General features: G+C 54.6%; 1 protein-coding gene across 2 annotated transcripts in view; it reads right to left on the bottom strand.

Annotated features, from left to right (window-relative positions):
• SLC29A3 (solute carrier family 29 member 3) overlaps positions 1-27,500 on the bottom strand; it is a 40,891-nt gene that overhangs the window by 5,788 nt on the left and 7,603 nt on the right. Inside the window, exons 3-4 of one of the 2 annotated variants that reach the window (XM_037130583.2) lie at positions 9,893-9,975; positions 3,471-3,697 (exon numbers count right to left, since the gene is read on the bottom strand). In XM_037130583.2, the coding sequence (XP_036986478.2) occupies positions 3,471-3,697; positions 9,893-9,975 (310 nt within the window). The remainder of the gene's footprint in view (positions 1-3,470; positions 3,698-9,892; positions 9,976-27,500) is intronic. The other variant, XM_053663872.1, reaches the window with a different exon arrangement.

The following is a 27,500-nucleotide window of genomic DNA, read 5'->3' as shown; positions in this document are numbered from 1 at the left end:
GCTACGTGGCACCCCACCTTTCACTGCTACCTAGCACAGGACGCAGCAAAACCCTAGTGGACCCAGGGGCCCAGGATCCAAAACGATGTACGTCTGACCTTGACTCTGCCCCTTGCTCACTGTGCCCTGGCTGCTAACATGACACCTTGGAACCACAGCCTGCTCCTCTGTGACACAGGGGTAACAGCGCCTGCCTTACCTGACTGCTCTGTGGACTGAGCGACAGGGCGATTGGAAAGGGCCCGGCACAGAGCGGACTTTCAACAAACACTGGCTGCCCCCTTTGCCACAGACACTCAGCTGTTTGGGGAGAAGGAAGTGTCCCCTTTTCTGCTGAACCCTCTTAACTGTGGGTGATTGACTTCTGCTGGCCCAGAGTCAGAGGTTAGCTGAGTGGTTACTTACCCATCCCTCCCTCTGTTATTTGCCTGGAAAAGGTGCTAATGCTCATCCTGTGGCCCATGAGACGTACTCAGGGGGAAGTGGGGCAATGAATAGAAAAAGCTCTGAACACAGACACAACCATTAGCATCAGCACGGTGAGTGCCTGGTGACTAAGTCGGATTGACTGGCTGAATGAATGAATATCGATTCTCAAGGAAGCAAGAAGTGCTGACTGCAGACGGCAACCCGTGAACTGCTCCGTGTGGGCACAAAGTGCTTTGTCGTTTCAATGGGCAGCTCGGATGGGGCGCCACGCTGCGCCAAGGGGGAGAGGCATGGCACGCAGCTCTGGCCCTCGTCCCCCATTCTGCCCATCGTCGCTGCCTCACCCGCACTCTGCCTGGCATCTCCGCAGCTCTGCAGGGAGCAGCCCATGGCATTGGTGGATGACCCCAACCTTCTCAAAAGGAACTCTACTAGTCACAGGCTGCGATTTGAAGGAAGGCAAAGAAATACAAGTTGGCATAGTGATCGAGAGCACGGACTCAAGAACCAGAACATCGAGTCCAATCCTCTGAGTGGCTCCACCACTTCTGGCTGTGTGATCTTCAGTGAGTCGCTTAACCTCTCTGTGCCCCGTTTCCTCATCTTTACAATGGGGATGTCAATAAGACCCACCTCTTAGGGCTGTTATAAAGATTAGTGTGAGGTGCTCAGAAGAGCACCTGGCTCGGAGAAGGATCTTACAAATCCCCTCAGATTCTCAATGAGGTGTTTGGCTATTTCTGTCCCTTCTACATCAAAGCAGCAACAACAGCGTAAACCCTTCGCCAAGAGGCTGCCAACTTCTGAGAAGCTGTAATCCGCACCTGGGCGTTTTGTAAGAACTGGGGTTAAACTCAGTGAGACACTCGCCGCCTGCCCGAGGAAGAGATCTAACATCACTGCCTATTGATTTTCCTCTCCCTCTTCCCAACTTGCAGAGAATTTACAATATTATCATCAACAACAAACCAGGCCTCGGGGAGCTCATCCTTCATGACTCCCTACTTTTATCTCATCAGTTATGGAAATACATGCAAATGAGGGGGGTAAAAAAACACCAGTACCAAACAGATGCATTGTTCCTCAGATGCCAACACAGGCGGAATTCACAGATGGGCTGGCTCCCTTTTCCGGACGAAAAACGCAGGCTGGTGAGGTGGCTCTGGGGCCTCTGGGAGAGTGGACACCTGGGACTCTCCGGGTGACAGGTGCCCTGTGGGGCTGCACGCAGTGATGACAGTGGCCCAGGGCCCAGGGGAATTAACATAGAAGTCTGAGTACTGGATTTCAACACTTTCAAAGATGGACTTTCTGAATAGTTCAGGGAGTGTCCCCCTTCTCTAGAAGATTCGTAGGTGGCCAGATGAACTTGAAAGACCCCTTGCCAACCTAAAAGGGTCTGTTTGGTCACTGGCCCCTGACAGGTAATGAATGAGGCTGATATTGTACTGTAAAACATATCTCCCAGCAGGATGGAGAGAGATGAGGGGACAAGGGCTTCTCTCCGAGACTCGGTGACAGAAGGGATTACAGCCGGCACGTGGTGGCCATTGCCTTCAGCCTAGGCATGTCCCTCTCGGGGCGCTGCTAGGGACATACTGACTGTACTCCAGGAACTTAGCACTGGGCCCATTCTTACTCTCTTTTAGGCCTAAGGGTTTCCCGGGATGGAGCCAGAATCCTGATCCTATACCGAAAATGACACTAGATTTGAGGCCACATCTAACACTGCTGTGTTGAGAAGGATTTAGAGGCTCGGGAGGAAAGACACAGACGGATTAGGATGTTTAGCACTGCGTGGGAGTGGGAAGGGGACACATAGTTGTCGAGGTAGTCATCATGTCTGCCACACACTACCTGGCATGATTCATTATGAGCACACAGCAGATTCTTTGTGAAATTCCTCTCAAGTGAGCAAATGGTCGCAGCACCCCTTCACCCAGCGGGGACGTGCGGAGATGCCGAACAGAGCCACTGAGGCCCCATCTTGCTTTAAGGGGTGGTGGTCCCTAGAGAGCACACAGATTCTCATTGACCCAGCTCCTTTTTATCTTGTTGGAACATCCTGGTGAGAGAACTGAACTGCTAAGGGCTAAACGACAGGCTTAGGATCAGCACCAAAATTTCAGCTAAAGGGCTTGACCCAAGTTGCCCAAGTTCAGGGCCGCAGGAGTTCATTCACTAGGCTGGCAGCTCCTGAGTCTTGGTCATCATTAAATCCCCGGCACAGAGCAGGTCTTCTATAAAATCAGAAAGAAGGAAAGGACAGATAGAATGGAGGAAGGAAGGAGGGGAAGGGAAGGAAATAGAAAAATGAAGAAAAGGGGAAGAGGGGGAAGGACACGAGAAGAGGAGGGAAAGAAAGGAGAGCTGCTTCAGGAAGTGCACTTGGGGGACAGACTATGTTTTCCAAAGGTGGCTGCAACTCCGTCCTCCCTCCCACCTGCTCCCAACAGTATAATTTCCATTATGCTCAGCTCCCACTGAGATAATGTGGGTCTGTGTTCTCTTAAGTCCTGATGGGCTTATGGCTATGGTGGAAGTGATCCTACATGGTAAATCATACAAGCAAGTAACGCTCTGCCTGGGTCTCTTGGGATCCTCACTCTCGTGACCCGGCCCACGCCACGGGGAAGCCGGGCAGCCATGGCGGGGTCCAGGTGGAGAGAAATCCTGGCCCCAGACCCAGCCCTGGCTGAACGTCCAGCCAACGGCCAGCACCATCGTGCAGGCCAGGCGAGCGTGCCATCCCGGAAGTAGGCTCCCCAGCCCCAGTCGAGCTGTACCAGTTGACGCCTCTCAGAGCAGAGGAGAGCTGTCCCCACCGCTCCTGCCCAAATCGCAGATGTGTGAGCAGAAAAAACGACTGCTATTTTGCTAAGTCACTAAGTTCTGGGGCGCTTTGCTACACAGTAATATATCTGAAAACACACCTACCGCTCCTCTCCTTCTCTGGAAGGGCGGTCACATGCTCACCTCTGGCTCCATCATATGTCACCTGGGGGACTAACCTGGTCGGCTATTTGGCCCCCGGCTCTCACCTGATATCAGCGCCTGGGAATTCCTCATAGGGAAGGAGCCAGTCATGCCGAAGATGCTGCTGTTGAAGACGGTGGAGGAGCCACTGAGGATGGCCATGCAGGCAATGGTGACAGCAAAGAAGCTGCGGGTCCAGGAGGAGGTGTCCACCTTCACCAGCGCGGTCATCACCACGAAGATGGCCAGCATGACAGCGAGCGAGGCCAGCACACGGACATGAATCGCAACTCTGGGAAAGGATGCCAGAAGCAGTTAGAAACCCCCTGGGGGCTCCATGCCAGGCCTGGTTGGTGAACTGAGAAGCAGGGGAGCTCGGGGACTGGGACTGTCCACCTGCAGCCGGGAAGCCTGGGTCTGAGTCCGCCCTTTCCAGCTCACTAGCTGTGTGGCCTTGGACAAGTGGCTCAATTGCTCTAGCCTCGGTTTCTGGACAACGGGGGAGAATGGGTCTACCCGCAGGAGTGGTTGTGAGGGTCTCTGCAGGGGCATGTGCAGAGTGCAGAGAGCAGGTCTGGCTCAGGGCAGATGCTCGGCAGATACTGCTTCCTTTTGTCTCGCGGTGAGGTTCAGGACGGAACACGGGGGCTCTCGAGGCCAGCCCCAGCTCCTCTTGCCACAGGGCTGAGCTCCTGCTGGCTCTGTCTAGTGTTTAACAAGCAACCGCCCACTGGGCTTCCATCCCACAAAACTCACAAGTGTGGAGAGAAAGAAGAAAACAGCATCACTGTCATCATAGCAAACACTCAGTACTTAACTTGTGTTAGGTACTCTCCTAAGCGTTTTCTATATGCTAATGTATAACTCGCATACTGGCTCTACAGATAGGTACTCTTACCTATCCCACATGTACAGGTAAGGACACAGGTCAGAGAAGCTAAGGAACTTGCTCAAGATCATTTGGCCGTGAACCCAGGAGGTCTGGCTGCAGACTGTGCTCTCAGAATGACACTCTAGTGCCTCCCCTGGAACAAAGGAAATAAGAAGGTCCAGACAAGTGGCCAGGATGGAAGGCTTCTCCTGTGACGGTCTCCGTTGTCAAGGGCAACAGCTGATGCCAAGCCTGGCAGCTCAGGACCAGCCCCTTGCCCCATTTCCCATCCCAAATGTAAGCCCTACACTCCTCCCTGCCCCAGCCCACCCATATGCTGCCCTTCAGTGAGATGCAGGCAAGGCCAACACTCAGAGAAACTGCATTTTTATTCTGGGGAGAGAGAACATCACCTAAAGAGGCTTTTTCATTCATCAGATTAGACTAAGCTTTAAACCGGATTGGAAATTAAGTTAATTTTCCCTCTAACCAGTGGGTGAGGGCTGGGAGAAAAGCCAGATTAGTTATACACGATTTTTTTTTTTTTGGATAAAAAAAGAAATACTTGAAAGGTAGAAGAAAAATATGTGCATAAATAGGTGTGAAATGATGAACATGGAAAGCAAGAAAGGGTTTTTTTTCAAAGTGCTTTTGTGGCCCCCAGGCTGACTTGAGTTTCCTTCTGATCCGACGGAAGGGAGCAGGTGCTGCCTCTGCTTTGCAAGGGGCAGAAGGAAGCCCAAGAAGTGAGGGGTGCATTGTTCAAAGTCATGGGGTGAATCCCCATGAGCTGGGACTAGAACCCAGGTCTGCAGAAGCCCAGCTCCGGCAGAGCCTAGAGGCAGGCCTTACTTTTAACTTTCCAGGTGAAGAATGAGAAAATCCTTTCTGGGGTCTCTGTAGTCACCCAGAGCACCAATGAACACAAAGAGGCACATCAGGGTTTCCAGCTGGGGAACTGCACGCTCAGGGTGCCCTGCCCAGGTGCCCTCCCTCTTACTAGGAAGCAGGCTGCAAGTGACATGTAATTAACACCTCCTAAGAGGAAACTTCAACCAATGCCCAGGAAGTGGTGGATAAACACCCCCAACTGCCTACTGTCCGGAGCACACACTAGCACCCAAGGCTTCCCTGGCAGGTCGAGCTTTGTCACCCCCTGGGGGAGCTGGCTGAACAAGGTGTTCTTCACTGACTGCCTTCTCTGCCTGGTCTCCCTTCCCCCTCTCTACTTTCACCTCCGAAGTCAACTACTTTTTAAATAAAATCCTCGTTCCAGGGTCTGTTTCTGGGGAACCCCACACTAAGACATATCTTCCCAGGGCCTGCAGGGGTCTAGGCCTGGGCAGCAGTTTGTGGGCAGCCAGGTGGAGCGCTTGCACCCCCAGGGGCCTGGAGTATCTACCGTACAGGCGCCCCGGAGCCTACTGGTCAGGCCTTATGTATGGATGCTCACGGAGATTCCATACACTCACCTCTGTCCCCAATGCCCCCACCCTCTCCCAGCAGCTGGAGCTGCCCTGTCCACCCCCCAAATAAGAGCCAGCAGGGACACAGAGCCCAGTCAGGGGACTGAAGCCCTGCCCAGCTCTGCCACCAACTCATTGTGTAACCAACCCCTCAACCATTCTGAGCCTCAGTGTCCTCATCTCAAAAGAGAAGAGGCTAGATAACTTTCACGTCCCTTCCAGCTGATGATTCTAAATCTGAAGAAATTCAAGTGGAGAGAGAGGCTGGGGACAAATGCCCAAAGGATTTCACAGTTCCTTGGAGCAAAAAGAAGAAATACAACAGACGGAGGTGCGAGGAGCTACACAAGCACAGGGCTGGCACGGGGCCTGGCAGGCATCTGGTAAACACCTGTTGGACGTAGAAATTGACAAGCAAGGGTGTCAGCAGTAAGGGGCAGCTTTCACTTTGGGCCTGAACCTCCCATCGCTCTGCCTCTTGGCCCCTCGGCCTGGCAGCGAGACAGCTGTGAGCACCTGCAGTGCAGCCGGCCAGCCTTGGGAAAAGCTGCTGCCTCTAACCACCTCCTCACAGACGCTGCAGGAAAAGTCCATCTCAGGAATTCCGCCGGCCTCACAAGAGCTTTCCTGTGCCTGTCACCACTTGCACAGGACAGTTGCTCTGGAGAGACCTGGGGGACTTCTCATCCAGCACCCAAGAGTGGGGAGTGGTGGGAAGAGTGAGGAATGAGGAAGTCAATGCCACGTTTAAACAGCAATGCAAGCTGCCTTTGCCTCTGCCTCTCCCTAAGTCCCCTCACCTGCACAGGTCTCCTCCTGGCCCGCTAATTACCAGCTACCCAACCCATTCTCCTCCAAGCCTCATCCATAAGCCCCAGGCCCTCAAGGATCTAGCCTGGGGCTATTTTCAGTGCTCATAAAGCTGTAAGACGTGTGCCTGCTGCTCAAGCCTGCCCCACATGCAGTAGTGGGAGCTCGCTGGCTTCACTCTCTGTTTCTCCCACCCTGGGCAGGGGAAGTGGCCCAGGGAGTGATGCTGTTGGTATTTTAGGGAAAGTCTTCACAAGCGCCCAGTGGTGTCTGTGGAGGGCGGGGGGAGTTGGGGCAGAGGGTCTCCTCTGGGACAGCAGGAAAGGCTTACGAAGGCCAGCAGGTGGGATGACTGCTCCGGCGACCTTGGGCAGGTCTCGGTGACATGACATCCTTGGAGAGAACTGCCAGCTGTACCCAGGGTACCACCTTGCTTGTGAGGGCTCAGGGCCCCAGGGAACTGATTTCTTCGCAAGTCTCCTGAATGGAAATCCTCCTCATAAGTATTTATGATGCTGCACATCGAACATAATAAAACACTTGGCGATTATGGATGAGCTGGTCAGAGCCAGCCAGGGTTCTCCAGGAGGCGAGAAAAGAAGACATTTCAACCTCACATGCTAAATCAGAAACACTTAGCCTCCAACCACCTTCCCAGAGGTGTGGGAGCACTTCCCACACTGCCTCACTTCTCTCCTGTAGCCAGGGGAGGGCAAGGGCAGACCCCAGGTAGGCCGGACACTCCTGGAGGGTGCCTGAAAGGCTGAGCCCTCAGAGCCAGCCCTCTGCCTAAGTTGCGGACAGAGGGTGACAGCTGCCTGGGTAGCCCAGGGTCCCCAGTGCAGACAGACCCAGGCCTTTCTAACCACTTCCTTCCTTCCAGCAGCTTGAAGCCAGAAAATCCAGGAAACTAGAAGGCAGGGGACCCAGAGGTTCCAAGCACAGATGTGAGGAAAGGTCCCAATTCCAATCCTGGCTCCACCCTCGTATGGGCCCTCGGTGAGCCTGTTCTCCCACCTGTAAAACAAGGGGATATGTTTCCTGTTCTAGGCTACTTCGGGATCAAAGGAGGGAATGCTACCAAAGGGTATGTGTGCTCAGAAGCGCTCACTGCTCTTATTAGAGATTATTCTCCCAGGGACTTAGGGCAGACCTTCCCTGCGACTGCTGACCCCAGTCCCAGGATGGTTCCCTCCCGACCTTCCAGACTTCACAGCCACAGAGGAGGCAGTGCCAGGCAAGACACCAGGTCGGTCCACTCCTCACTGGCCCTGTGGTCTTGGGCACATCTCCTGACCTCCACTTGGAAAGCCAGTAAGTCACAGCCTCCCTCCTGGGTCCTGTGCATCCGCAGTGATATAACAAGGGGATCTCCAGGCACCGCCCCCTTGTTAGAGTTCAGATAGTGACTCCAGATCAAGCAGGGGGCAGGCGCTCGCATTGATGTGAGCCTAGGCTGGCCCAGCTGGACAAACCCCTGTCCCCAGGCTGGCTGAGTGGGCACACAGGACCATGAGAGAGACCTGGACAGCAGAGAGGGTAGTGAGTGGCCGAAGGACTCCCCACATGGGTCTGTCCCATCTTCCCTGTCCTCTTCCTCCTCCACTGCCTTCCTTTCCTCATGCCTTCTCTTTCAAGTCACTGCCGGGGACCCAGCTCTGCCCTCCAGCGGCTGGCAGTACTGAGGGAACCCCACTTCTGGCTCTGCTCCTGGCTCCATTCCTCCACCGCCTCCAGGGCTGGGGTCTCTGGAGGCTCCCACCTGCTCGGGCACCGAATGTAGCGCCACGTGCAGGGACACGGCACGAGGAGGCAGGTTACTCAGGCCATCTGAGCACCTTGCTCCTTCTTGCTCTTCCAGCCTGCACTTTACTTCTAACATGGGTACAGCTTCTTTGACGTTCCTTCCAATGAGAGATGGGGGTCTATGTCCCCCTAAAACCTAGTAGACTTTGTGATTGCTTTGACTTATCGATGACAGCAGAAGTGACACTCTGTCATGGCAGAGTAGGTTACAAAAACCACACAGCTTCTGCCTTGTCTCTTGGAGCACTTGTTCTTCAGCCACAGTATGAAAAGTCCTACTACATGCAAGAGACTACAGGGGGAGGGGAGGAGGGGGTCCCCGAGGAGGCCCAGCAGCTCCAGCCCCAGCTGTCTGCAACCACAGCAGAGACACCACGTCAAGCTGTCACCTGAGCCTGCTGATGCCCACAACCATGAGAGATACTAATTGTTGCTATTGTTGGAGCCGCTATGCTTTGGGACGATTCTTACACAACAGCAGGTGACGGGACTGCCCCACAGCATACTATGTTTGGAAAGACAGGTCTGTGCGGGCTTAGCACACACGAACCACGTGTGCTGCCCTCTCTTCTCCCACACTCAGAGAAGGCATCACTAATCCATCACAGCACACTCCCCAAGGCCAGACTTGCCTCAGATTCCTGTTCAACCGGAAGTCCAGACAATCACCACAAACTGAGCAAAGTGAGATAAAACAGATCCCTCATTAGCGATCTAAGGTTTCAGGAGGCTGTGAACAAGTTAGGCTTCTAAATTACAACACAGCCACTGTTTTCTCCTAGTGGTAGCTTAGGGAAATGCAGGCAAAGTTCCTAGGGCTGTTGCTCTTGCAAACAAACCTAAACTGAGAATGGATGCCGAGAGCCACCCGGTGGGATCTAAGGACCATACCAGTTTGCCCAGCTGTCTCCTAAATCATTCCTCCTCCCACGGTGCACCTAGATGGAGGCTCCCTCCCAGCCCTTCACTAACAGGGTGTTAGGAGTTCCCCCGGAACTCTTTGTGAGCAGTCCACACCCGGGCTGGTGTTCCGGGCCGAGCACTGAGCCGGTAGGTGGCCTGTTCCCACACAGCCAGAGCCGGACTTAAGGGACGCCAGCTCCACACTTCAAACTGCTCTCAGAAATGCTTGGAAGAGCAGGGTCCACAAGACTTGCTTCCCAGCCCCACCCTCCAGGCAGTGTCCCTGGGCTGCAGATCTTAACAGCCCAGGCTGCTGTTAACAGACAGGCTCTCTCTCTCCAGAGGAAGGGGGAAGAAGAGCCATTTCCCCACGCGCCTCCTGCTGGCTGCTGACACTAGGTCACACTGTGTGGCAGGAAAGTGAAAGTCCAGCTTTCTGATGGGGCATTCCATAGGCAGGGGCCCAGGTCACTGATGTGACTTCTGAGTCTCCGTGGGGGACCCTGGGCTGCCTGCCTCCAACTTCCGTGGCTACCCTTTGAGCAGGCAGAAAAGCAGCGGCCACGGACAAGAGGGAAGTGGGAGAGGCTGGAAGTGAAGGCTGGGCTTGAGAGGGAGGAAAGTGGCCTACCTGTTGACAAGCAGGAAGTTCACGGCGAGGCACAGCACGGAGGGCACGGTGGAAGCGATGGAAAGGTAGCTCTCAAAGTAGTTCTGTAAGCACAGAAGTGAGGAGGCCGCTGAGGTTACTAAGGATGGAGGGGAGGGGCCCCACCAGAGCTTAGCGACAGGGCTCCTCTTGGTGGGGCTTCTCCCTGCTGTCTTCAGATACCTCTGAGTGACGGGTAGGTCCCCCTGAGATGGCATGGTCCTGCCTGATCTCCATCCTAGGACCACTCAGTACAGACACCAAGATGAGCCGTGTTAAGTACTAGGGTCATAAAAAGGGAAAACCATGATCTCTGCCCTCAGAGAGGCCCCCGTGCCCTGCAGCCTATAACCCCACCTATTCCCCTTCTTCCACCGCAGATGAGCCGCGGGACCGGACTCAGTGCATGTCTACAGAGTCAAATTTCCGAGTTACCCAAACAGGCTCTGGTATGACTCAATCACATTCTCACATTCTTGCAAACAAGTGAGGCCTCTTGGAAATAATCCAGGCCCTGAAACCTACAGGACCACTTTGTCCTGACTCTGGATTAGCTCCTTACATGGAGCTGCTACGGAACGTCAGTGCCATTTGGGAAGTGGCTCCTAGACTGGCCGAGGTGAGGTAACGAGGCATCTCCTAGAAGCAGCTCGGGAATATTACAGACGAAGAGTATGTGAGTCCACAGACAAGACAAAGAATTGTTGATCATGATGCGCTGCAACTTACAGCCAAAGAAGCTGTGTAGCAACTCTATGTATGTGCTTTTCAAAACTCAGGGAACGGTCTGCTCAGAAGGGCGGAGTTTACAGTGTGCACATTATCCCTCAATATCCTGTTTGAAAGCAACAGAGCACTGGGCAGGGCTGCTGGACCCTGGCTCTGCCGTCGGACGTCAAACCGCGAACCCCAGGGCAGCAACGGTGGGCTCTGAGCCATAACAATGCACACACATACTGAGTGTTTACTCTGTGCCACATGCAAGGGCTTCATATGAATTATATTCTTTACCCTAAACAATAAAAACGAAGCTGTGAGCATTCTACTCTGGAAGGCTTACAAAACTGAACTTACCTGAGGAAATATTTTGAGTGACAAATGTGCCAAGTGCAAAAACAATGTGTGTGGAACACTCGCCAATGTGCAAAGAGCTCTGGCAACTGCAAGGTTCGCCCGGTGTGCTTCAGGGTTTGCACAACACGCAACACTCGACTATTTAGTCAGGGGCACCCACCTCTCTTCCCGTAGGTTGTCACATTTAAAAAAACTGACAACAGTCAATACAACAACAGCCATCCAGTGTGGGTGAGTCAAAATTGTATCTATTTTTTTTAGGTCAAATCAGCAAAATCTTGTGTGTGCAGAGGTGAAAAGGCTGCCGGCCACTGCTGCAGAGACGCCGTGTGCCTCCTGCCCGTCGAGGGCGGGTGCGCCACCGGGGCTGTCCAGCATCGCCAAACACCACAGGAAGTGATGTTAGCATTTTGTGCCTTGATCTCTCTCTCTTTTTTTTTTTTTTTTTTTTTGCCAAATCAGAAGTAGGAGCAGTGAGTTCTAGGGAATTCCAGGCAGGGGATGGGAACGAGGGGGACTGAGCACCTGGAAGAATGGGTGTGGGTGTGGGTGTGGGTTTGGGTGTGGGTTTAGGAAAAGGTCCCAGAAGAGGTAGGGTTGGAGTCAGACCTGAAAAGGAAGGGCAAATCTCTCCTTTCCTGGAGTCTGACTGTAACGTGCAGGCCCAGAAAGAAAGGTGTCGCAGCAGGGTCCCCAGTCTGAAGCACAGACGGTGCCCTGGTCCCTTTCTAAGCCTGCCGAGTGCTTTTGGTCTTTGAAACCTGCACCCTGAATGTAAGCCTTGCAATTAAAATGCTAATCACAGCTCGTGTGGTCCATCAACCGTGAGCCTTGGAAGTGGCCTTCCTCCTGTCGGGTGCCACCTCACTGTCCCTGCCCTGATGGGCTCGGGAGAGCCGGCACTGGTCTGGGGCACTCAGTCAATTACATCCTGACACAGTGGCTGGGCCTGCGTAAGGCCCGGCAGGCAGGCGCCAAACGGGAGAAACGAAAAAAGGCCCCGAGGAACAGACGGCTGCGGAGGGGGGCCCAGACTGCCCGATCCGAGCCCCCAGTGCGGTGCCCTTCGCTCAGTGGCTGCTGATTCCAGGGCAAGTCCACACAGGACCGTCACATGGAAGACAGCACCTCCGTCTTGGTTGTTTTGAGAAGGCTCGGGTTTCCTGAGAGTGTAGGGATGGGATTTCCTAGGTAATTGAATGTTCTGGCTTGTTGATACTGAAACAGAAAATTGTTCTTTTAATGTTGGAAAGGCTATGACTCCCTTTCTGTTGACTGAGCCCATTTCTCTGCTTAACAAAGAGCACTCAGGGGCGGGGGAGCAGGGATGGGAGACGGGGGAGGGGATGGGGGGCAGGCGGAGTGGACTTGACCTGTGCCGTCTTCCCACTGGGACAGATGGGGGCTGCAGGTGGTGATGTAGGTTGACCCAGCACATCCCACGGAACCTTTTTCTTACACCTGATTTCTGATATAAACATGTGGTGGATTTGTTTTTACTTATTTGTTGCTTTTGTTTATAAATAGAGTTCTAGAGAAATGAGAAGTGCTGGGCAGACTCTTAAAGTGGCCCCATGACACCAGCCTCCTGTGTTCATCACACCCTGGTATGAGTCTGGGGGTGGCGGGGAACCTGTGACTCCGTTCTAACCAAGAGAATACAGCAAAGCCGACAGGCACACGCAGTGACGTCTCTGGGATTATGTTCAATGAGGCGGAGCCACCACCTCGTTGGACTCTTCTTTTCCTCCTGCGATGGCTTGAAGGAGGCAAGTGGCTCTGCTGGGGGAACCCATGTGGCAGGGACTGCACGTGACCCCTAGTTTCTGAGAGCTCAGTCCTATGACTGCAAGGAAGTGGCTTCTGCCAGCAGCCCAGACCAGCGTGCAAGGGGTCCCTTCCCAGTTGGGTCTCCAGTGAGACGGCAGCTGTGTCCGCTCCTTGTTGGCTGTGACGGGAGACCCTGAGCCAAGCACCCAGTAAGCTGCACGCAGATTCCTGGCCTAACGAGACTGCAAGATAAGAAATGCATGTTCCTTTAAGCACTAAATCTAAAGCATTTGTTAAGCAGCAATCAATTCTTAATTAATGGGGATGTCAGACAGCTGAGTTCCTACTAACCAGGGTTCACTGAAATTGAAGCCTTTCTGCTGTGACTTAAATTTAGCTCCTCAACAAAAACAGGGACAACGCATCACGATCCTTTATTGAACCTCCTACCATACAAAAAGCCAATGTGTCTGCCCATGAGGGGGTCAAAGGTTATGCCTGCTGACTGCATCAATCCACGTGGCCTTTCCTTACCAAGTCCTTTGCTGAAATTAGGATTATTTCTGCAGGTGGCATGCACTGATTTCAAGAAGATGGACGTAGTTTATGTCCCACCCGGGTCTGCTCACCTCACCTGCCTCTCAGGCCATTTGCCTTGCCACTTGTCCCATGGTCACAAAGCCACTGCCACCACTGTCACCAGAAAAAAGGGACCCCTGTACCGCTGCACTGTCTGAGCCACACCTGCTTCCTGGTGGCTGGGGAGGGGCCCAGTGACACTCTCTGACTGGTGGGGGAGGCAAAGTCTCTCTGACTGGTAGGGGAGGCAGGCTTTGACCAATGAGAGGCAGGTGACAGGAAAGGGACAGGAGAGAAACCACTTGCCCTTCCTCTCCCCCAGTGCACTGGTCTGAAATGTAGGGCTCCACATGGCGTCTGCAGAGACAGCCCGGGTGTCTGAGCAACCAGCTGCGTTTGGTTGCAAAGCTGTGGCCAGACCAGAAATATCGAAGTCTGTGTTTGTTCTCTTCCACCCCAGCCCCACTTCCCTCTCCCTACACTCTTACTTCCCCAGGACTGCACTCCCTGAGAGAGCATTTGCACAGAAGGCGTTGCCTCGGGCTCCTGCATTAGAAAGCCCCACAGTGAGGACCCTACATGCAATTCTTGAGTCTGCACTGTGCAGACCTGCAGCTGGCATTTCCTTCCTGGCTTCATCTCCTTTGCTTCTAAGGGAGCTGGGACCACCTCATTTCAGGAAAGATAAAGACATTTGAATGCTGGCTCAAACTCGATACAATTAGACTGGTAAAGGTACTGCCCCCTCCGGAGCAACTGTAACCGCCATGCCATTGGGGGACATTATGTAATGCAAGACTTTGGGATAATTCACACCACAGTTCCCCTCCACGGGGGCCCGATTCACTATGAGAGCCCCTCAAAAGGCTCTGCTGTTATTTAACCCACGAGGCGCCCTGCACCATGGTTGATGAACATGGCCTCTACCTCCAGAGGTGAACCCAAGGACCCCAAGGGCTAGGTGTGGCCACGAAGGACTAGAGGGCAACGGGTACCTCATGTGACAGCAGAGGGCACCAGTCCTGCATAGAAAACCTGCGCCCTGAGGGTCAGTTTGGTGCACGTCACTGCAGATGACTCAGCAAGAAGACAGGACTGGAAGGTGGGTGGGTGGATCCAGTGGCTCAGGACACTAGGAAATGGAAAGACCTCCCCAGCAGGTTTCTCTGCCTCAGCTGGTGGGGGACCTGGAGGCTGGTTACTCCACGGTCCTCAGTCTGGCTGGGAGGCCACTGTCCACCCAGACCAGCATCGCTCCTGTTTTAACCCATCTTTGGTTTACTGAAGGTGTGGCAAGTCCCTGGGGGCCCACCATCATGCTGGTGTTTGCTGTGTAAATTAGAACAGAAAAGGTGCCTGATGCCCTCAGGGAGTGTGGGGTCTGGTGTAACCCTACAGCTGCACTACGGCAGACCCACGGTGCGGTGGGAGGGGGCCAGAGGAGGGAAAGGGATTTCCACAGGAATCCCCTACAAGGCTGGGGCCAGTCTGCAGACAGACATGGGGAGGCGGGGCGCTAGAGGACAGATAAAGAGCATTGCAAAAGGAGGGCACCTGCAAAGGCAAGGAGAGGTGTTTCTCTGTCACTGAGGACTCCAACCCAGGTTTACGTGCTGGAATGAACTCCAAGGCTTTCCTGAGAGCATCTATAGGAAAATGCTGAGCTGAGAGCCAATGGCACTGTTGTCTTTTCAGAGCAAACCCACTGGGACTGAGGCAGGACAGAGCCAGCTCACCCACCTTGCCCCATCAGGGGGCTCATGAGAGAGAGTGGCCCCCTCAGTCACCATTCTGAATTCTCCAACCCAGTGAGACACGAGGCCCAGCTCTGGGGAACAAAGAGGAAACTGCTCCTTGCAGGTCTCATCTAATCTGCCTGCCCCTCACTATCTCCCCTGCACTCAGCAATCACCTGGAGCTCAGGAAGGGTCAGCACTCGGCCTCTGGCAGCAATAATACCAAAGGTCATCCTTGGCACTGGCCCTGTAACCCGAGCATGGAAATGGAAGACCCGCAGGGGGCCAGGAGACTGACATTTGAACAAATCTGCTTACATGTGGCCCCAACAGACTCCAGTGCATTTGCTCTTACACAGCCCGGAAGAGCAAGGCAGAGGTGAGATTGCTCCCATTTCACAGATAAAAAGCCTGAGGCTGACCAAGGTGGACAATTGCACAGAGGTGCATGCCTAGCAAGAGCTGGGGGCAGGATCTTCTGATGCAGGACAAAGACGGGGCAGAGATGAGGTGAGGAGACATTTACCATCACTCCACAAACCGCTCTAGTGGAGGCTGCCAGCTTCCCAGACTGTCACCAGGACTGCAGGATGTCACTGGGATGACCAGTGGCCAGGACAACCAGCCCACGTGCCTTCCCAGTAGTCAGCAGGCACCAGCTTAAAGGTGCCATCAGAATGGCATCTTCCCTCCACCCGGCCCTTAAGTGCAGGGACCACGCCCCAGCCAGAAAATGATGGGGTTTCTCTTGTCTCTGCCTGTTAACTCTCTTCTCCTTAAACCCCATTGTCCATTTTCCTGGGCATTTCCACAGGCCTGTGGATCTGACTAGTGTTAAAAAGAGAAAAAAAGATTAAGAAAAAAAGGCTCACTCTGTCAGCCACCGAAATGAATGGACATGGTCTGCTGATACGCACAGACCATGTTAAAGAGGATGTGATGGCCGGGAAGCACCAGGCAGGCTTCCAGCCTCTCCTGACTGTGCAAGCCCAGCGAGGCGTCCCCAACCCCGCCGGCTGGGTGGGGGTGGGGCTCAAAACCCGGCCTATGGACAGACCCTGGTCCAGCGGCGCCCACTGCCAGAAGCCACCCCCCACCCTGTCCCCCAGGTACCAGCTATGTGTGGAGGAGCCGCCTGTGGCCTGGGCATGGGGACCTTCATCACGTGCAATGGAGATGAGGAAACTCATTTTCATCAGTTACACTCTGGCCCAGTTTGGAAACACCAGGAAAGGAGAGAGACACTCTTCAAACACAAGTTCAAAGCCCACCGGAGCCAGCCAGCCAGATGTGAGGCCCGCTGTGTAACGGGGAACATCCCTCTGCCACGCTGAGGGGCTCTGTGCTAAATGTCTCTTCCGGAAGAATTTAATTCTGGGCTCAGAGTCCAGGTAAAGAGGCTTCTTCGGGCAGCGAGGCCCTGAAATTAGCCCGTTTATCTCTGGCAGGCCCTGGTTAAGCTTCCTCTCCCCTGAATGCCATTTGGGCACTTTGAAATAAGTGCAGCAAATTAGTCATGAGCTGCGGCAGACTAACCCGGTGCCGGGCTTCGGCGAGGAAGCCCTGTGCAGCCCCTACCTCGAGAGCGAGGCAGCAGAGGCAACGGGGCTCCTGTGGGGCGAGAAAAAGCGATTCAAGCCTGGGGGTGGCAGCTCGAGGCAGCAAAGCGTTACCTGGATCACAGGGGCATGAAATTAGTAGCAGCGAGCAGGCTGGAGCCAAGAATAGTTTGCCACTGCAAGTTACTGCCCTCCAATAGCCCAGTTCTGCAGCCTGGGATGCTGCAGGGGTGCCACCCTCGCCCTGGCAGAGGCCAAAATCATCCCTGGGCACGCCAAGAAGTGAGCAGAGGGCAGGTGTCCCCACAGGGTGCAGGGGCATCCTGTCTGCCCCTTCCACAGCTCTGTGTTTGGGGCACCAGCCCAGGAACGCTAGTGGTGTGTGGCTGAGGGTGTGGCTGGGCAGGGCGTGGGGTGGAGGGGGGGGCAGTGCGTGTCCCAGGGACCAGACAGGTGAGAGAGACAGGAATCCAGATCAACCAAGGAATGATGGAGCGGCCAGGGGCCCAAGGGTAGACAGGTGAGCCCCGGAAAGATGCTGGCCAGACAGACCCAGCCACTGTAAGGGTGGGGGCTGCATCGGCCCTCTGATGCTGGGCCTCTCAGGCCTTGTCCAGGCCTGGGCTCCCTGGGGCCACTATAAATCTTGCTCTTTAATAGTTGGAGGCCCTCCTCAGCTGCAGTCCTTTTTCCTGTCTCCTTTAGAATCCTCACCAAAGGTGAGCAGAGCTCCAGAGCACTTCTGGAATGAGCCCTGCCTCCGTAGAAGGGTTTCTGGGGCCCCTTCTGGGCAAGAAGCTGCGTGGCTAACGGCCTAAACTGCCTTCCTGGAGATCTGCACGAGGAATCCTCACCTTCCTTACCTGCATTTCTCTCTCCCTCACTGCTGGTCCTCCCTTCCCCTCTAGTTAACAGGCTTACTCGGGTCTCCCCTTTGGGCTCAGGAAAAGCCCTCTTTGTCTTCACTGCCTCTAACCACTGGGCCACTCTGCCCCTTCACTCCAAACTCCCTAAAAAAAGGACTGCACATTCCCACTCTGAACGACTTACCTCTCCAAGGCTGCTCTGGGGAGACTCCTGCAAAGGGGCTTCTTTGCAGCCCACCCACAACCAAGGCTTGGTCCCAGTCCTCACGCTCCCGATACCACGTGCCAGCCCATCTATATGGGTTGAACAGTGCCCCCCCCCAAATTCATGTCTACCCAGGACCTCGGAATGTGACCTTATTTGGAAATAGGGTCTTTGTAGATATAATCACTTAAGACAAGTTCATAATGAACCAGGTGACCTTAAATCCAATGACTGGTGTCCTCATAAGGAGAGGACATACTGGCAGACACACAAGGGGGAATCGGGGGACACAGGCAGAGACAGGAGTTCTTGCTGCTCACCCAGGAGGCCCAGGACTGCTGGGCGGCTGGGAATGAGGAGGAGCCATGGCAAGATTCTTCCTAGAGTAACCTCGGGGGTGGGGGGCGGGGACCGGAAGCACAGTCCTGCCGGCCCCTCAAGCTTGGACTTCGGTCTTCCAGACTGTGAGGATAAAATTCCTGCTGTTCCAGACAGGCGGGCTGTGTGACCTGTTGTGGGAGGAGCCACAGGGTCCACCGTGTCTTCCCTCCAGTGCTCCCACTTGGACTCACAATCCAACTCTGCCCTCAGCAGCCTAGCCCACCTCTGCTTTCTCTGCCACCAGAGGGGTGACCCGAACCCCATCCTTAGTCTGTCTCCTCCCTCCCTGTGCTAGTCTTGTCCTGAGAAGCTCGCCTCCCCTGGCTCCGAAACCCCCCACGGCTGTACCAGTCCCCGCCTCCCAACAATCTTCACTGCCAGCCAGCTCTCCTGCCTGCGTGGCCTGCTGAGCCCAAGCTCCCAGCTCCCAGCTCGAAGGCCCTTAAGATCCCTGAGCACCCCCCCCACTGAGGCTCCTTGGTCACTCTCCTTTCCTTGGTGCCCTCTCTTCAAGTTCCTTTGGTTGACCCTTCACCCTCACTCACATCAGTCATGCAGGACCACGTCCCTGTCACCTGACTATGGCTTATGTTCCCACCCAGTGTCCCCACAGCTCCCCCTGCCCACCCAGGGCACGGGCCACCCCATCAGCTTCCTACCTCACCCCGTGCCTCTGCTCAAGCTCCTACCTGCACTGCCACCGGCTGCCTTCCCCACACGCAGCCCAGCCCAGCCCAGCTCTCCTGTCGTTGGCCCCGCAGGGCCCAACTCTGGCGCCTGCTTCTCCAGAGCCTCTCCTGCTACCCCATCCTCAGAGCTCTTCGGTGCACTGCCCCCCTCTTTCAGCCCTTTTCCAGGATACCTTGGGGGCTCCAGTTTGGGTAAATGATGGGGCAGGTGGAGGTGAGGGAAGTGGGGAGGGGAGACTATGGGACGGTCCCGGGTAGCAGGCTGAAGAGAGGTGTTTGCTTCAGAAAGTATCAGGAGCTACGGGAGGCTCCGACGACAAAGCCAGTGTGAGCCACAGGGGGCTGCCTGGAGGCAGTGGCTGAGCATCTATCCGTTCGGTTACTCCCTCAACAAACCTTGATCTTCTAGAGCTTGGTCACTTACTCAACAAATAACGGCTGAGCACCTTATATATATGCCCGGCCTGTGCTGGAGGCTGATGCCACAGCGCACTAGTGACAGGGGGCAAAGTAAATAAATAGACTGCACTTATCATAATAAATGCAATAACAGGAAAAATGAAACAACGGCCAAAACAGAACCCAACAGGGGACAAGGGTAGTGAGAGATGACCTCCTGAAGGAGGTCTATCTGGACAGAGACCCAAGAATCAGCTACATGAGGGGGCCGGGGAAAAGCATTCTGGACAGAAGGAACAGCATCCTGGCCCAGAGGCAGGAATGAGCTTGGTGTGTTCAGGCAACTGGAAAACCAGGTGGTCTCGGAATACAGAGAGTGAGGGGGCCAGGCCTGGGCAGGGCCAGGACGTCCAGGCCAGGGTGGAAGCCACTGCAGGATCCTGAGCAGTTGAGAAACTTGGTACCAGCACACATTTGCTGAGCCCTCGCCACACCCTGCTATTCTGAATGCTTTTTAAGTATACACTGCCCCAAAGCTCACAGCAACCCGTGGAGGGAAGGTTCATGTTGCAGGTGAGGAAACCGGCTTGGAGAGGTCAGGTATTCGCCCAGAGCTGCAGAGCGCAAGCTCAGTCCTCTGTGCCTAGAGTTTGTGCCGTGCCTGCCACAGTGGACAGCCTCTCTACTTTGTCTTAGAAAGACCACTTCTGCCATCTCCATGAAAAACTGAGCAGAGGGGGTGTCCTGGGAGCCAGTGGCCAGCGAGGCTGAGAACGGAAGGACAGAGGGAAACAGCGCTAACTCTCAGGCTCCGTCAACTGGGAGTGAGTCGGGAGCGCCAGCCAGGACTGCGCAGCGGAGTGCGGCTGCTACAGGGCAGTCAGAGTGCACATGGGGTCAAACAGTGGCCCCACGGTGAGGTCCCACACCCCGGAGTGTGGGGCCATGGAGTGGCGTCCTGGGATGACGGTCTTCCTCCTGTCCTCACTCCTCGCCACCTAGCACGGCACAACGTGGCCCCTGCCACCAGTTACAGATGAACTCATGGCTCTGCATGTATTGTTGAGATCAATAGATATCCCAGGCACAAGGGATTTAGTTAGTCCAAGTTCCCGCTTTCAGGGAACTGACGTTCTGGCCAAGGAGACAGTCGGCAAATGCATAAACAAATAAACAGAGAATCTATCAGGCAGTGGTAAGTGTTAGGAGGAGAAATGAAGCAGGCCAGGTACCTCTATCGCAGACCCCAGAACACTAGGGAAAGAACTGATCTAGCCTGGGATTGGCAGCCTGCTGCTCCGGGGCCAGATCTGCACCTCTCTTCTTTGTAAACACTGGCAAAGGGCCTGTGTAAGAATCGTCCGCAGCAGCTTTCACTCTACAAGCGCAGAGTCAAATGGCTGTGGGAGACGGTGTGGCCACAGCCTGAAATATTCACCATCTGGCTCCTTGCAGAAGAAGTGTGCCAGCCTCGATCTAGTTTCTGAAATAAGGAAATGGAGCCCCAAATCACGCAGCAAATTTAAACCCAAGTCAGACACTGAGCCCAGCTCTCCTGAATCCCAGATCTTTTTACCACGCTGGGTGAGCACAGAAAATGGAAACCACTTCTGCCCGCCCTTCCAGCCCCACCCCCCTCAGACCTTCACCAGCCTCTCCAACAAGGGCCCAGCTGGCCTGCAGTTTACCCTTTGTGTTCCCCCTACGCACCCTCAGGCCAGAACCTCAGCAGGCAGAGAAGTGACTCAGAAACATGTAGAGGGAAGGGTCAGAGCCAGGGGGAGCCCTGTACACCCACACCTAAGACATCTCAACCTATGAGGGGTGACAGCTGACTTGGGGCTAGGTCACTGCTGCTGTGTGGGCCAGCCTGGCCTTCCTCTTCTGCAGCCTGACCATGTGGCCAGGGCAAGGAGGAAGTGGCCTTCCAGGAAACTCCCCACCTACCCGCACAGCCCTGGCCTGACCGGGGCAGTTTCTGCAGCTCCCAAAGGGCTGACATGAGTCAGTGTCGCAAGGCTGACCGTGTGGGGACAGGGACTACACCCCCTGGCATGTGAGTAAAGACAAGGTGGTCTGGGGGTGCTCCATCTGCTCTCTGCAGAAGAAAACCCAGGAGAACTACCAAGAACGGGGGATCCTGAGTAGACAGCGGCCACTTCCTCCCCAGACATGACGTCTCCCCTTTGGGGAGGCTGCTTCTCTTAGGAGGTCCACGTGGGTCAAAATCCACGAAACCACGTTGGCTGCTACTGGCCTCGGGTGCACGCACGCACACACATACACACACATACCCCAAATACACACACATACAGAGCACCCCCGAGAGGCGAGCAAGGGCCCCTTCAGACCCCTCCCAGGCGACGACCCCTGTAATGAAGGCGCCAGTACAGACCCCTATTTGGTTCTGCTCTCTGGGAACTTGCAATGATCAATCACGTTAAGGAGACACTTGAGCACTTAAAGCCCAGGCCGTGTTCTAATTTGTCCAGGAAATCACCTCTGGATTCTAAGGACAAGTGCAGGAGGAAATAAAATCGAAGTCGGAGAGGGAGCGATCGATGGCCCGGGAGAGCCAGGGAGCGAGCACGGGTGGGGAGGCCGGGCCTTGGGCTCACAGGGAGACCATGAAAAGAGGATTTGAGAACTCTGAGGCCACAGAACACATGACTGACAGCGCTTTAAGTTGGGCTTTTTCTCTCTCTCTGCAGGACGCAGCTAGAGCTAAAAACAGAAGAAAAAGCCATCACAGGTATATTTATTGGGAATGGCACGCTGGCTCGGTCTGCATTTAGAATCAGGGGGTGGACAAGGGAATATAAAAATGACTCGCTTTTGGTTCTAATTTTTAAAAATGATTTAGAGCAGCCATTGGCACTAGCCTAAGCCACGGGGCAGCTGGTCTCTCCACCTGGCAGCCACACCTATGCCCTGTGCAGGAAGGCTAGAGCCTGTTCCCTAGACCCCTGGGCCAATCTGCACCTCCTTTTTGGGAACAATGGGCTCAGGCAAAATCCTGCTTTAACGCAGTTTCATGGGGGAGGGGACAGAGGGGTGTTTTGCTTGGCACTGTTCTTTGGAATTCTGCCCTTAAAAAGCGGACCGACGGCGTCCCTTCCACTTGCAGTTACACTGGGAGCGTCATGGTCCCTCTATGTCTGGAAAGGCTCCTGCTTCTCCAGCAAGTGGTGCGAAGGGAGCGGCTCCGATACCTGCCCTCCTGCCAGCTGGCCACGGTGCCCATGCTGACCCCCCCGAGAAAAAGAGCCAGTGGTGCGGGGGGAGGGGAGGGTTCTTAGAAGGGTCTAAGAATCTGGGGAGGATTCTAAGGACAAGTGCAGGAGGATTTGTAGACCCTTTGAAGGGTCTAAGAAGGGTGTGGAGGATTCTTAGAAGGGTCTAAGATTCTGGCTATTTGCCAAGTGCCCCAAGAAATCCGATGCCAACTTGGATACCCCTGGATTGTAGCCCCCCTTCTTGCCTTCACAGCTCTGTGACACCGCCAAGTTACTCTTTACCCCCACTTTCCTGATCCGCAGAGTGGGGAAAATGCACCCTTGTGTCTGGCTGCGAGGCCAGAGGCAAGCGGGCGGAGCAAGGACTTTCACAGTACAGACAGCAGCCCACTGAAGGTCCGAAATTCACTCAACAGGCCAGGACCCAAGCTGTTCAGCAACATTCCGTTTCATCTCTGGCGGCCTCCTCCCCCGGTCCTGAAGATGGATGGTCTGCACACTTCCCTGGGCCCCCTCCTCTGTGCACCTAAGCCCAGGCCCTCCGTGTGCTCACTTGGCCCTGCGTGCATCCTCCTCTTCCTCAGCATCTGTCTCTCCCTCTCTATGGGACTGTTCACATGAGCACAGAAACTGGATACTACTCCTCTCACATAGCAAAACAAAACCGGAAAATCGGTGCCCTTCTCGACTACACCTCCCCCGTAACTCCCGCCTCGTTTCTATGATGAGAGAATTTTAAAGCAAAACTCCTAGACACAGCTCTCCAGGTTTGCTGCCTCCAGTGTCCCCTTCCCAGTGCTTTCGCTCTCAGCCACGGATCCTTTCTGCCCCTTCCCCCATGGCACTGTTCCCCAAGGCCACCAAGGTTAAATCCCAAGGCAGACTCTCCATCCTTGGCCTGGGTGGCTTACAAGCCACTTATAAGATCAGCACAGGTGGCCCTGGCTGGTGTGGCTCAGTGCGCTGAGCGCCAGCCTGCGAACCAAAAGGTCGTCAGTTCAATTCCCAGTCAGGGCACATGCCTGGTTTGCAGGCCAGGTCCCCAGTAGGGGGTGCACAAGAGGCAACCACACATCGATGTTTCGCTCTCCTTCCCCTCTCTAACAATATATAAATAAAATCAGCACAGATGACCGCTTGCTGCTCCTTGAAACCACTGTCAGAGATTTTGTGAAAGTGCTGATGCTGCCACATGAAACTGATGGTCCCACCATGGACACACCGGTCTTGCACATTTCATCTAGGTGACACGTACACCGAGGTCAAACAGGGTCTGAAAACACTGACACGGGGCCTCGGGTCTGGATGGCAACATGGGTGCAGGTGCCAGGTGTGAGTCCTCGCTGTCACTTGCTTTGTGCCTGGGAACAAATTACTTACTTTTCTGAGTCTTGGTTTTCTTCTCTGTAAAGTGGATATAATAACACCTGTCCCACAGGGGATAAATGGTAATGGAAAAAAAATACAAAATTTATAAAATAAAGAAATCAATAAAAATAATACCTGTCCCTTGGGGCTTAGTAAGGACCAAAAGAGATCATGAGAATAAAGCCCCTGGCACACAGTAAGTTGCTTAACACATACTGTGGAACTAAAGAAAGAACCAGTACCCTTAGGACAGTGGCCGGGACATGGTCAAGGCAGCGAATGTCACTAGGATTCTGCGCAGCCCTTGTGCAGCAGCTGCCTCGTAGGAGGTGAGCAGTAAATGTCAGAACTTCCCTCCCAGCATGTCTGCCACGCTCTGTAAGTGCCACCAGGGGAAGTCTGCGTGCACAGAGGCCCAGCGCCACAGAGCCCGGCCCCAGGCCACACAGTCGGTAGGAAAGGTCACCACTAGGACAGGAGCTGAAAGAAGTCCTTCTGTCGCCATCTGGGCTTCTCCCAGCTGCTCTGTGGTCCCATGAGACAGACAGACGCAGCTTCCTCCCAGGTATGGAGCTTTTAAAAAGTAGTTACCCATCAGCCCTAAAACTCCTGGAACAGGTCACAGTCTACAACCCGAGCCAGCACAGAGAGGTTACTGGCTGGTCCTCACAGTGACAGCCAGTTCTCATGGCTTCCCTTTCCCTTGCTGTGCCACCCCAGGTGACAGGACATCCACCTCGGGGCCCAGTCAGTCCTTCTGCTCCTTTTCCAGGAATCTGGCAAACAGGGAGGAAATGGAGGGTGACTCTGGAGCCCCCAGCTCCCACCAGAGGGAGCATTTACCCAGAGGAAGGGCCATCGCAGGCACGGCGAAGAATTCATCAAGTTCAAAGCACTGAGGTCAGCCAAGCACAAGACCCTCCATCCATTTATGGCTGTAAAGGTCCCATACTCTCTGAAGTAGACCAAGCCAAGGAAAGCCATTCCTTGGACTTCCAGTGGAAAGGCTGCTCTAATTCTCCAGGGGAAACGCCACCCGGCACCCCTCCCACCTTTCCCCAGCGCAGCCCCCTCCTGCTTTGGCAACCTGCACTGCAGGAAGTTCTTCCAGAGGCTCACCCAAGTCTCTCCTGAAGCAGCCTAAGCCAGTTCAATGGATGCTCTGCTGGAGGCAGAGAACAGGCTGCACGTTAGTCTCACCTGGAAAGCTTAAAAATGCTTGTGCCCAGGCCCCTTAGAATGCACCAGAATCAGGCAGGTGGATGAGGCAGGTGGGCTTCAAAGGCTCCCAGGTGATTCCAGCGCACAGCCAGAGCTGAGTCCATCCAGGCAAGAGAAGAAGCCAGAGAACCTGCTGGTTTCCACTTGCTAGCAAATGAACCTGGGTCAGTGGCCTAAATCTTGTGAGTCTCAGTTTCTCTACCTAGAAATTAGGGGTGATCCTACGTAACACACCAGGTCATCCTGCAGATGAAGACAACAGGTCCAAGGTGGGTGGGCATGGATACACAGCTGTGACCTTATAGTCAGCAGGTCATTGTCAAGACCTCTGACCATCTGCCTTCCAGTTTCCTCTTCTCCAAACCAGTTCATCCTGGTTTCTTTTAACCCCTCTTCCCTGAACTGGGATGTCTGTTCTTAGTTGTAAGAGCAGCTCCCTAGCCACGCCATCCTGCTTCTTTGGTGGAGGTTGAAGAGGGATGCTGATGGCCAGGACCAAGGTGCCGTAAATGAGGGTAGGTCCCCGTCTGCTGCACCAGGCCAACTTGGGTCCCTTCCCTATTGTAGGAAGCCCACTTCATGTCTATGCCAACCCGTGTGAAAGAGCAAAACGCCTTTGGGGGTAGCCACTGTGACCCTCAGATCTTCTTCTGCCCCTTTGTAGAGCCATGTCACCCTTATTTTGGATGGGGATGATGGGGCTCTCCTCCCCAGCCATACAACGAATACTTGTCATGTGCTGCTATGTGCCACGCACCGTGCTAGCTGTTCTGGAGGCACAGGGATGCACGGTGATCCCGGGAGAACTAACAGTTTAGTGGAGGAGGCGTCCTCATCTGTGAAACAGGTACTGTCATCACTGACAGTACCAGCTCCAGCCTCACAGGGGTGCTGTGGAGTTAAATGAGATAATGCGGGCCAAGCTTTGAGAGCAGTGGCACCCCTTACTAAGTGCTCAGTACTGTGAGCTGGGTGGTGAGAACCTAATGGGGAAGTGCATGCAGTAGGCTCTGGGGGTTCAGAATGGAGTCCCGAATTCAGAGGGAAGCAGCAGTGGAGGTTCCGGGGGTAAGACAGGCATCTGCCCCCCGCCCTGGGACGAGGCTGTCTGATCAAGGGATGGATGGGACAGCAGTAAATGGCCAAGCCTGGGTTCTGACCCTGCTGACACCAAGCCAGACTGTGGGTCCCACCTATGACCTGGCCATGTCCCGCAGCCCTCAGAGAGAAGCCCTGGGCACACCCAGGTGCACAGGCAAAACATGTTGGGAGGAGCCATGGAAGCCTCGGGGAAAGGGAATGGGGCAGAAAGGAGGCGCTCCGGCTTACAGCCCCTGGCCCAGGGGCAGCCTGTACTGGCCTGTAGGAGAGGCCATGGGGAGGGCAAACAGATCTCAGGATCAGCGATGGCTTACAAACCTGTGGGTGGGGTGGGGAGGTATCAGGGATGCTGACAGCTTGGAGGCTGGGTCCAGACTCCAGGGGCAGAGCCAGGGCTCCTGTCTGGGTGGTACAGAACTGCAGGTCAAGGGCAGGCTCTCCATATGAAGAAAGCATTTGCAGGGTCAGGGCGTGGGTAACCCCTCTACACCACTCTCCAAGCATGACCAGTTCTGCAATTATCTATCCACTTGAATTCTCTGTTCTCTACAGCCCTTCCTAGCTACGCGACTCCGGGCAGGTTACTGAACCTCTCTGAGCTCTGGCTCTTCGTCTGAAAAAAGCCGGGTTAATTAGAGACAATGCATTTAATGCCCCTGCCGGCACGGTGGGCACAGGGTGGGGCCCGGAAGAGGAGGCTGTCCTGCCTCCCCTGCACCATTTTCCTATGCCAGCTCTTGTTTATGCTCTAATCTCTTTGGCTCTGGACCCACAAGCTATGGTGGGTTCATTCAAAGTTCTTACTCCAGGAGCAGAGACAAATGGCCAGGCCAAGCAGATGCTTCCTACCCCCCTCCCAAACTGTCCAGGCAGAAGGAAATGAGCCTGTGATGGCGGGGGACCTTCCAGTGACATAATTTGGGGGGAGGCGGCCTGTGCAAAACATTCTACTGAGTCAAACCCACCAGCCAATAGTATCCATCCCTGGGCAATATTAAAAGGAAAGTGCAGCAAAAAAACAACATCCAGACCCACAGCTAACTGAGTTGCAGGTGGCAGCTGGAGGCAGACCCATTTGACTCTCCCCCTCCTTCCCTCAGAGTGGCCCTCAGGTGACAGAGCAAACCAGCCACCTCTCACAGGGAAATCAGGAAGACAGGGGGAAAGAATTGGGGAGGTGGGTGGCGGGAATGGGGAATTAGGCAAAGAAAAATGGCCTGTGAAATGCAGAAACACCCCAGCATGCTTGCTTCCCAAAGCCGGCCCATGAATCGAGGGGTGACAGGTCTCTCATCTCTGATGCCAAGAGCCAGGAGCTCCGGGCACCACAGGTACTACATCTGCACCTGCCAGCACTTGGAAGAGGCAATAAAGCATCATAGCTGGGCCTGGAATGCTAAGTGCCT

This window comes from Artibeus jamaicensis, unplaced genomic scaffold (assembly GCF_021234435.1).
Source record: "Artibeus jamaicensis isolate MK-2021 breed Jamaican fruit bat unplaced genomic scaffold, CSHL_Jam_final contig_332, whole genome shotgun sequence".
Taxonomy (NCBI): domain Eukaryota; kingdom Metazoa; phylum Chordata; class Mammalia; order Chiroptera; family Phyllostomidae; genus Artibeus; species Artibeus jamaicensis.
This window is presented reverse-complemented; position numbering and strand designations above follow the sequence as displayed.